The 11,824-nt window shown below is 40.8% G+C and overlaps 1 protein-coding gene across 1 annotated transcript in view; it reads left to right on the forward strand.

Annotated features, from left to right (window-relative positions):
* The window catches only part of arid5b (AT-rich interaction domain 5B), an 83,245-nt gene that overhangs the window by 56,631 nt on the left and 14,790 nt on the right, over positions 1-11,824 (forward strand). The window contains exons 6-8 of the mRNA XM_060864003.1: positions 747-945; positions 5,866-5,918; positions 7,547-7,644. Of these exons, the coding sequence (XP_060719986.1) occupies positions 747-945; positions 5,866-5,918; positions 7,547-7,644 (350 nt within the window). The remainder of the gene's footprint in view (positions 1-746; positions 946-5,865; positions 5,919-7,546; positions 7,645-11,824) is intronic.

The following is an 11,824-nucleotide window of genomic DNA, read 5'->3' on the forward strand; positions in this document are numbered from 1 at the left end:
CTAATTAAGTAAAGCTCAAGATCCACCAGCACACAAAGGAGCTGCTTCACAATGGTAATATTTCACACCACAGAGTTTTTACTTCCACTTGCAGCTCATTTCATAGTCTTTGATCTGCACTTGGCCTTGTTTCCGAGCTGTGTTTATTTAGTATCACTGACGAACCAGTTTCCACTGTTTAGATGTTTTTTTGTTGTCATGCATTCACATATCTTGCTAGCCTTGATAGCTCTTTTGGAAAATAAATGCGTGTGATTGTTGGTACAGTAGCAGATGGCTAAGCAGACACGTGTGGGCCATCGCTGACTGTCGAGTGTGACTGTATGACTGAAGCCTACACTCGGGATCTGACTGCGGGCTCGACGCACAACACGCCCACCTCCAGCACTCCGGTGCTTAGAAACCAAAAAACAGGATTGGGAAAAGTCTCAGCGTGTCTATTTTTTCCCAGCACATTAGAGCTCCATCCATTTCAGCCTACATGTCACAGATCTATAGGATGCTATAGGATGTGGGCTATAGAGTTTAGTGCTATAGAGTTTAGTGCTATAGAGTTTAGTGCTCAGAGTTGTGGCTGCCGTGTTCAGGTCATCACAGATCAGCTGAGCAGTTGAGCAAGTCTGGGCAATTAGGACACATGTTCCACTTGACAAATATATGATAAATGTCAAGCAAAGACCTTCTAAATTGCCCCTTACTAATTCCCTTCTCTTCTCTTTCCTCTTCCGCACCTCATCCTCGTCTAGGTGAAAGCAGAAACAAAGGCTTTGCTGTCCAAACCCAAGAGCAGCAGCTGTAAAAAGGTACTGGCCGAGGAAAAGAGCAAGGACGAGACAGGAGAGGACTGTCGTGCTGAAGAGCAGGCCTTCTTAGTGGCTCTCTACAAGTACATGAAAGAGAGGAAGACTCCTATTGAGCGAATACCCTATCTAGGGTTCAAGCAGAGTAAGTTGTGGAACAATCTCTCTTTCACTGAGGGTCCTCGTGTGTACGGTGTCTTTCAACAGTTTATAGAATAAGGCCTTACACACAGCGCATTTTCTTTACAGATGCTCCAGACTGATGCTTCTCGATAGCCTGTTGCTACTCGTTCGTTATTATGAGTGAAAAGGTCAGGCTGTAATCAACTTCTCAAAAAATACACAGCTGGCATGGACAAGTTATAAATTCATTAGTCAGTGAGCGCCAGCGTGCAGGAAACGCGGCTAACAAGCAAGAGTTAAATATCATATGGTAAGCTAGTTAGATAAAGTGCACTAATACAGGCCAAGTATATGAATGAGTACATTTTTGTTATTGTTAAAGGATCACATGATGTTTGTGTCATCGAGAACCAGTCAGCATGTTGACCACGAGGTTCAGAGTTCTGTCCTCACATTACGCATGAAAGATATTAAGGTTGGAGTCTTGCTCATAGCACGCGAGTTACATATCTTTCCTGTGTTCCAGATTCTGAAATGATCATCTATCACTCGTACATGCTAAATAATCTCAGCTAATAAAAGCGAGCAGCGAAGGCCAAAGAGGAGGTATATGCATGTAATTAATGAGGATATGAAGCTAGTGGGTGCAAGTGTTGAGGATGCAGAAGATAGGGATAGGTGGAGAGAGATGATTCGCTGTGGCGACCCCTGAAGGGAAAAGCCGAAAGAAGAAGAAGCGTGTTGTGTGTAGTGCAGCAGGTGTGTTATGTGTGATGCCTGATGATGAAAGGTTATCTGATAAAAAGCCGTAGTCAGTACACACACAGGTAACGATGGAATAGGATGAAAGCACAAGCAGCGTTCAAACCAGAAGACACCAACGCACAGAGCACAAATTGACTTTAATGGACACTGAAGCATGAAGACAACAGGATAGAAATAAACAAACTAATCACAAGATCAGGACAGAGCACATGAACACACTCAGGGAACAGTGACAGGACCCAAACAAAGACATGTGACATGAAAGGAAAATGAGCTCGAGACGCTCGAGACGCTGCCTGTGTGGAATCCAGTGGAATTTAGAGCCACATTTGTCCCTCTATCCCTCCGTCTTTCTACCTGTGTGTTTGTCAGTTTGTTTGTTGTATTCTACCTATTTAATTGTTGGAAATTTAATACTCTGTATCTTCAACTGTTGCTTTTCTTTAACATCAGTGATTAGCATTAGATTCATGCCTTAATTCAGTCGTTCAGACGCTCACTAATGGAACTAACTAAATTAATTAGAGTAAAATCACCCGTCGGGAAACGACAAGCTGAAAGAACATTTTGTTCAGACTTTCCATGAAGGCCGTTTGTATAATGCACCAGAAATATATTCATAACATATATTCAAGAGCCATTTTTAAGGTTATTTAAATAACATACTCCAAGCTGAGTGAAATCATGTGAGTGTAGATTATTATTACGCAGACATATTATTAATATTATTGTAGCTTGTAATGTGTATTAATTTATTGTAATGAGTGCTAAGTAAAATCCATAAAAGGAATATTGTAGATAGAAATCTTTATGGTATTTGTGGTGGTTTTTATTGCCAGTATTCAGAGATGAGCATTAATCTTACAAAAACTCTCCTAAGGTTTTGTTCTATATTTTGTTAAGAGATTTGTTGTAGTCATGAGAATCTTACTGGGGTTGGTGTTTCCCGACTCCACCCTGTTCAAGGAGCTTCCAGGTTCTGCCAGTGTGCCAGGGGTTTCCTTTGGGTTTCCTCTAGTTTCCTCTCCTAGTCCAAAGACATGCAGGCTGATCTCTAATTATGCTTCTCTAAATTATCTCTAGTGTGTGATTGTGGATTGTGACGGACTTGTTAAGGTGAGACTAAGCTGTCTCGTGCCCTCAGTCCCTTGAGTCTCCAGGTACCTTGTGACCCTGTCACGGACGCGGGATAAAAATGGACCCAAATGCAGGACAGCTTAACAGAAACAGGGTTTATTAACTTAAAGAACACTAAACAGGACGAAGACAACACCAGACAAGGACAACAGAGGATTCCGCGCTGCACAAGGCAACGCGGATCAAATAAATAGACAAGACAATCAGAAACATGAGGAACAGGTGTGCAGAAATGGGCAGGAAGAGACAAGGGCAGGGCAGACACGTGAACAAGAAACATAAACAAAAGGCACGTGGCCAAAGTCCGGGCAGAGTCCTGACAGACCCTCTGTAATATAAGTGGAACAGAAGATGGAATCATGGATGGATGGATTATGCACAGATGGACTGGTGATATTAGTGATATGAACATTGCATTATAACATGAAATAAATGACTTCATAGTTCATTATAAACACAAGCTTCTTCATAGAAAGAAAAAAAAGAAATTGTGTGTTAGTTTTAAATAAATAAAATATAGCATTTGGTCACATGAATGTTTTATAAAGGAGGCTTCAGGACTTTAATACCGAGACACCAGACACGTCCATCCACTTCGGAATAAATGTCACACAGTGAGACGTCTCTTCCGTTCCCCCAGCAGCTCCCCAGAGACCGCGTGTTATCCTTTTGAAGAAAAAGAAAAGTTGTGATCTGCTAAACCGTGTCGAAAACTAGGTCGGTGTAACTCCAGAAAGTGCGGAGACAATTAGTGTTAGTCAGCTGTGCCCTTTCTAATTTGCTGCCTACAGGCTCCCTGATCAGCACACACGAGGCGAATAGACAAGCAGTTCAGCGTCCAATCCCAACCCTAAACAGAGCACAAACACACCCTTCGCTATCTAAATGCTGAAAGTGAAAATGCTAATATTCTTCTTCAATTTCCCTCTTGATTTTAGCGCAGTCATCAGTGCCACGCTGCTCCAGTCTATGAATATGTATAAACGCGGACCACGTGTGACTCGAATCGACAAGCAGTTTTTTTTACAGCATTACTTATAGAAAAGCCAGGGGCAAAAACACACATTTTCCTTCCTGCACAAAAGAAAAGCCTCTTTTTCTCCTCCTGTTAATCTGAGTTCTGTAAATAAGCATCAGTAAATCATCCACGGCGTTCTGCGGATTATTTCACACGTACAAAGAAGAACCTTTTTATCGTTAACATGAATCAGGATTCAGTGACACAAATCTCTACCATTTTTTTTTTCTCCTCCGCACAAACCTCGAGCCTCTGGGGCTCAAGAGAACATTCACCTGAGTGGAACAGCTTAAAAAAGCCCCAGTTTGTTTCACACCACTCGGATGTCGTCCACGTCTCAGGAAATAAAACCAGCTCAGGAATAAAATGTTCCCTTTTTTTAATCTAGTACAAGACAGATCTAAGATGGGGATTGGTTCAATTACCCAGAACAGAGAACATGCAGTATTTGAGGATGTATTAGCCTTCTGTACTCCAGGAAGTATTCTGTAGTCATGAACCAATATTAACATTGTAATTAGATTGTTGTTGTTTTTTTGCCTGGAAGCAACACAGATAATCAAACATGGCATAAGAACCGTGTGCAGTTAGAAAGATTAACGATAACCAAAGAGCTGAAATTACATTTAGGATATAGTACAGAATTTCTCCAGAATTCATTTCACATATTAATAGAAGAATCGCCAACAGCTAACGTTAGTGAGGAACCTAGTGATGAAGAACGCAAGCGGTTACTAAAGGAACAGAGCTGATGGTGGAATAGGGGATTAAATCAGACCCAATACATGTGAATGATCTGCAACAACGTCTCAGACGGCTGGGGACGGATAGATAGAAAGAAAGAAATGTAAATTCTGTGAAGAGACATTTCTTTAACATTTCCTCAAGCAGTCTGAAAAGATTTTAGGTTTTCGGGAGGATTATGTGGCTTTTTCTTTAACATGACAAGCAGCATTTTTGTTTTATTAAAAAGTCCAAAAAGAGAGAGACTTCAGAAGAGAGACTGACAACGGCGCACCTGCTTATAACTGCTATTTTGTGTGTAATAACAAGAACTAATGTGTTTCACCGACCCTTCAAGACATTCGCTATAACTACAGAGTGATGTGAGAAAGGACAACGATGTCGTTTTATTGATTGAAGAAACGGAACCGTGGCACATTGTTGTTCTGTAAGAAGAATAACGTATGAACACGTTGTGCGTCCGTTGTTGATCATTTTCCTACAGCTGCACACCCTCATGTGGTCTATACCAACATTGTTGAAACCCAGAAAGATATTTACACCAAATTATAAAATGTAATGAAGGATATATTGTGGATTACATTGGGATTTTAAACATATTGGTTTATATAAAATATATTTCTTAGGTTGTAACGATGCAGTGTTGTACAAATATCCACAACATTTATATAAACACAAGCTTTACCTTTCGCATGCTCAGATCAAATATTAAAGATCTCACACAGCTTTTACAAGCGAAAGTGTGTGTTTGTGTGCATGTGTGAGAGAGAGAGAGATATTGTTGATGCATAAAATCCTCAGTTCACAGCGCTCTAAGCTGTGGGCTTGTCATTCACAGGGCTAAAAAAGAACAGGCAGTAATCCTGCAGTCTATCTGAAATAGCTGCTAGGGAGGAGGTGAAAATCAATATCGCTGGATATGGGCGTAGGAGAACGCTGCTCTGATGAAGGCAGTGGGCTTTTATGTGTGTGTGTGTGTGTGTTTGTGTGTGTGCAGATTGAATCCTGATTGATTAATCACCCCAGCAGCAGAAGTCTCGCTAATTTGTGCTCGAGTGTGTTTGTACGAGTGCTGTGTGTTTATTTAGTTTCATCTTTCCTGTTTTCCTGCTTCAGATTCTCAAAGCCAAAAAAAAATGTAATAACAGAAGGAACGGCCCATGGACGAGTGCTTTGAGTAATGTTTCTGTCCTTATTGTGCTTGATGAGAAGAGTGTGTTACTGTGCCTCTTTCTTCTCCTGTAATATTGATCCTTCTTCTTATTGTCCTTCTCACAGTAAACCTTTGGACGATGTTTCAAGCTGCTCAGAAGCTGGGAGGATACGAGTTGGTGAGTGTGTGCTCCATCCTCTAGAGTCCCACTGCAGCAGTGTTTCAGCAGGAGGATCTCACAAATTTCTCAGCCTGCTATGAAACACGTGTTTTACTAAGTTTAAGCTCCGTCTCATCTCCATGTTTGGCCTGAGTGACTCACTGAAGCCTCTATTTAAAAGAATTGTACAAGTAAAAAACATGTGTAACATTTTTTGCCTGAGAGGAAATTGGTCAGGGCTGTTCGGTGCACATATTGAGCCTCTTAAGGGGTTATTATTCCAAGACCAGCAAACAGAGAATTTGTTTGGCAGAGCATCTAACGTCCACGCAGCAATAAGACGGCCAGAACATTTTACATTCAGTCAGAAATGGTTTCCACAAGATCCTCAGCCATGCCGAGCGCCGTCATTCTTTTTGTTGTTTTTTTTTTTCTTCGTTTTGTTTTGTCGGCACGGAGGAAAGAGGAGCAAGAAAAGCGTCCGAGTTGTTTGGACAAGGAGTGAACAGGAAGCCACTCAAGGCTTCTTTTTTTCCTCTTTCTCTCCTTCTTGCTCTCTCAGGAAGCTTTTTATCTAACTTATCAATACTACAGGATGCCTGATTTTGAGGCACAGGAAACACGCTGCTTCTTTGTGTATGTTCCATAATGAAATTATTAATTCAAGGGAGCTCTTGTTTGAGAGGCTCGGAGGCTCTGTACAGCTCTGAGGAATTCTGTCTGAGCTGGAACACGACTCCATTAGTGTAATGAGGTGCACTGATGTCAACAGCTATGCGTCAGAACTCGTCTAAACCGTGCGGCCTGAATGAAACAGTGAGAAAATGTGAGGTCGGTGATTTCTCCTGCTGTAATAACTGTGAGCTCCTCACTATAAGACTGACGTGTCGCTTGTACATAGAATGAAGAGTAGGCGTGTAATTGTGTGAAATAAAGACTCCTTTATACAGTAAATAACTGCTAGATATTCCATCACGTATATAAAGCTGCGGTTTTCATCAAGCTCGTACTTCAGAACGTCCTGAAGGTCTCTCATGTGTGTAATCATGCTGTAATCATGCTGTTAGACATGATGTGTCACCTGTCTGCCAGTCTGATGTGCAGTACCTGAGTTAAGGAGGTGACTGAACGAGAAGATCAGGTCCAATCAGTCGTGTCTCAGAGCCTTGGCTTGAGATGCACTTGAGCAGGAAACACTGATGAACAAACGCCTCATGTTTTAATCTCTATTTCTGCTTTAATATCATTTCTCTGGAGCTCATTTACAGGAGCCACACAGTCTAACCTAATTATTAATGATCTTTTCTGTAGCACCGTTGCAATGAGATGGAATTTAAAGAATTTAACCGTGTCATTGATATGGTGATTTTTCTGCGAGGGTTTTTTTTTAATCCGCTTGTCTCCGGTGTCCGAGGTGCCGGATCTCTTCAGGACATGCTGTTATAGGGAACAAATCAACTTCAGACTGATATTAATTAGTTTATTAAAACTACTTAAAACCTTTGTTTGATTCCTTACTTAATAGACCCTTAAATGCGTTCAGTAACATCACTGAAGTCAGGCATTGGAGTTTAAGTAGCATATTGAGCTTGTACTAATGTTATTGCACACTAATGGTCTTAAAGGTCTCTCTATCTCACTGACAGATCACAGCACGCCGACAGTGGAAAAATGTATACGACGAGCTGGGCGGAAACCCAGGAAGCACCAGCGCTGCAACGTGCACGCGGAGACACTACGAGAGGTACAGCCTCCATTCACACGTCAGATACTGCTTCAGCTTTGACGATCATCAGCTGTAGGAACACAAACAGAAATGCAAAGCAGGGTTATGGAAATGTGTGACTGGCTTTTACACAGGAGTCGTTTTCATGTCATTTACAACACAGTAACCGAATGATAACGGCGCTATTAAAATCCTATCCTGAACATCTTACCACAGAGGATTCTTCTTAGTAGCATTAAAAGATCTGAATTAAAATTCTCCTTAAAATCTAGTCACTAAACTGCTGTCAAAAAAACTTTAATTGTATTATTTATTTAATGTAATATAACATGGGTTTGCTAGTATAAGATCTCACTAGACCTAATATGTCTATCTAGTCATTTTTTTTACTCATCTCAAGTTTGTACTATTGGCAGATCTTTTTTATTTTGTTTCTAAAAAAATTCATACCCAGAAAGAAGTAAAACGATATGGACACCATATAGGACCAAAATTTTGTGGACACCTGAGTATCACACTCACGTGCTTGTTGAACCTCACATTGCACGTTTATTCCCTGTTTGCTGTTAGAATTAGCTCCACTTCTGTAGAAAGGCTTTCATGTTGGCTGTGAGGATTTGTGTTCAACAGCATTAGTAAGGTGAGGCACTGATGTTAAGTGAGGAGGTCTGGGGTGTAGTTGGTGTTCAGTGGAGTTGAGCTCAGGGCTTTGTGAAGGAAACACAAGTTCTTCCACTCCAATCATGTCAAACCATGTCTTCATAGCACTTCATTCTCATGCTGGACCAAGTTTGGAGTCTTAGTTCCAGTAAATGGAAACTGTTAACGTGTACAGAAACATCTCCAGCTTTGTGATAAAGGCCTGGAGAAGGACCACATATACAGTAGGTGTGATGGTCAGGGGTGCACACACTTTTCTGTGTATAGCGGATCTGCTAACAGAGTATGAAATGTGTAACAGCATCAAACACAGGCTGAATAATCTGAGATTTTATTTAGAATGATCTATAAATTGCAAAATGTTCGATCAGTTTGTCCACATTTTAAGATTGTCCGCATTTATAGTTGTTGCTTTCATAAAGCATTTAATTTGTTGTCATGAAATATTTCAAACAGGTCCCGAATTCATGAGAATTCTCAGTGGAAAGAGTTACGCTAGTGAGAAAATATTAGAAATGTGGGAGTTTCTCCTTAAAATGAAAGAGAAGTAAATATAAAAGTTATTCACCCTTAAACGTGCTCTTATGGTGAAAAAGTGTTAGCGGTAGAGACGAGGGTTTGTAAGAGGATGAAGAGTTTCTTTATCAGAGGAGAAAATGGGTGAAAGGTGAAGAGGGAGAAGAGATGTGTTGTGTATAACAGAAGACAGTGAGTTAATAAAACACTACTGATTATTCATTATGTTTGTGATCTTATTAGATACGCTAACGTCTCAGAGCAGAAATGCCACAGCGCCTCCACAGCGCCTCCCCTCTCCTGTTGTTTAGAGTTGATCTGACATCCTAAATCTCTCTTCAGCTAAGACAGCTGAAGTTTGAAGCTAAATTTGGAGCTCTGTGAGAACACGGCCCAGAAGAATCGAGTGAGAAACGATTCTTGATGGATTAAAGCCTAATCATAAGTCTTAACCAATGTGACTTTCTACAGGAAAAGGAGGGTGAAAGAGTGTCGTTTTGTGTACTTTTATTGCGTACTGCTTTTGGCACGGATCAGCGCGTCAGCTTTGGGAGAAAAAAAAAGCCTTCGTTCAGTTATTTGAAAAGCAATCCAACTCAACCTTTAATGTTTGTGAGGAGTCTGTGTTTGCTGCCGGTGCTTTGAGCGAGCTGTGTGTCGAGGTCAGACGAGTGGGTTCTCACCTCGGGCCGCTGCGCTCAATCAATACATGTGTATAATATCACACTGCTGAGTGAATAACACACTGCCAAAAGCACATGGACCAAATGTGGGGCAGAACACTCGTCCGTCCGCTTACAACTGAGAGTAATTAACCAGATTAATTTTCCCCGGCTGTTAATCTATTCAGTCATTTTTATCACAAACTGAAACACCCTTCTGCCCGGGGAAAGTTTTCTGTTTCTCATCGTAGGGTGAGTGTATTGTTCTGAGAGCTCAGGAGCTCAACTGAAGCAACTCTTAACATCACGCTCTTTAACCTCATTTATTCTGGACACACTCTATTACTCAGCAACACAGTTGTGTAATGTAATTTGAAATGACAATATGTTTTATCTTCATTTTCATAGTAAAGTAAACCTTGATCACACACAGCACTACCGAATCCTCAGTTCTGATTGGTCAGAAGGTGACGTCGGCTACTAGGCAAATCGCAGCGTTAGCGTTTCTGTTCTTACAAAAGACTTCCAGAGAAATGGACAAATATAAGTCTAATATTTTGTATTATATTAATCTTTGTATAAAATTAAGTTTTTGTATTATGTTTCTTATGTTCTGTAAAGCTGCATTGAGTCCATTGTTAAATACGCTATACAAATAAAATGGAATTGAACTGAATTGAATAAAAACAGGTTTAACTGTCCTGTGTCAGTGTTCGTAACAGTCGTAGATAAAGCTGTAACTTTTCCGACAGAGAAAACCAGAAGGCTGCTGGAGAAAGACGTAAACATGAGCGATAACGATAACAGGAACGAACTCCTTCTGCACATGTTCACACTTCCTGCTTTGACTTATACAGGAATATAACACTCAGATTGTCACATTGTGCTTCATCACACCGCATCGTTGTTGATTCATTTCCATCGTGTTCATTACATATAGAGGGTTGTGGTTGGTACACGGTAGGATGAATGTGACACGTTCAAACAACTCGAGCAGAAAGAATGTCCGGAGATTTCGAGTTTGACGGCGAAACCCGTCGTGCTGTCAGGGATGGAGGAGTGGTGTACTGTCTCTGTTATCACACTGACTCCTAGTCAATCATGGGCATGTTCCCTTCAGAGGAGGTGTGTGTTGGCCTTTGTCATGTCCTGGCTGAAATTAGGGAGAAAAAAATTCAGAGGGGGGAAAAAAGAATAAAACCCAATAACCTGTTTTTAATTTGTGTTGAAAATGTGACGCTTCAAATCAACGCGTGGATGCAAAGACATTTTTCTCCTGATGTCTATAATCATTAGAGAAAACATTCCCCAAGCCTTCAGTTTACAGAGTTCAGGGAAAACAACTTCTTCTGTTTTACTTCGTTTATAAAATGAAATTGTGTTTTACAAAGAAGAAAAAGAAACACAAGTCGCTTGTAATTTTTTTTTTCCCGTGTATCTGCTATTAATTGTAATCTAAATGGAAAAAAGGGTTGTTTTTATTCCTCCTGCCTGGAAACAATCATCAAAGCGCCATTCATCTTTTATTTTTTAATTTTAGTTACTGACATGAAAAAGAAATAACCACTGAGCTTAAACACGCCTTGATGTCGGATACTTTGTCTCCATCCTTCTGTCTTCTTCAGAAAGTTCTGTGTTCAGGATTTGGTGTTCAGGCACCAGGCTACATGTGCTCACTTTGTTCTGTAAGGTTACACACTAACAAAGTTAGAAATGACCAGGACGAGAGGAGATAGTCGTGTCGCTGGTGTTTAAATGTAATCTAGGCTACGTTCGGTCATTTCCTACGTGATCCCGGTGAAGGCTTTTCCATTTAGGCCACTAAAACTGCTCTAAGCAGAAAAGCTGCAAATCAATATTTAACATTCTTTACAGTCCCGACAGTCGGAGCAAACTCACTACTAATGATATTTATTTAGCTCTATCATCTCTTTAACTGTCTGGTGATTGAAGAAGAGAGGAGGGCAGGATAAAAGAGGAAGAAAGAAACACAGATTGCAAATTGGGTCATAAAAACGACATGAATAACCTTGAGAGAGACTGCGGCATTCCTCCCTCCCTTTCCTGCTGCTTTTTAATTATATAGGTCAGTGGCACTGATCAATCAGGCCGCGCTTATTTATTTAATCCTCCTCCTTCTCCCAGGGAGATCGCTGTTCCAGAAACGGGCCGCCCGTGACTTCCGCTCTGCAGATAACCGCATTCCCAACTCCTTATCTGTGAGAGTCTGATGCTTATATTGTACTGTGTAAGTCCCTTGTTATAGCCTCCATATTTGCATCCTGTGTTCTCTAATTAGCCTGGCTAGGATTTGTTCTTTGCCTTGCATAAAGATTGCAGATTTCCATAACGTTATCACA

The sequence above is a fragment of the Tachysurus vachellii genome, chromosome 2 (assembly GCF_030014155.1).
Source record: "Tachysurus vachellii isolate PV-2020 chromosome 2, HZAU_Pvac_v1, whole genome shotgun sequence".
In the NCBI taxonomy this organism is placed as follows: Eukaryota; Metazoa; Chordata; class Actinopteri; order Siluriformes; family Bagridae; genus Tachysurus; species Tachysurus vachellii.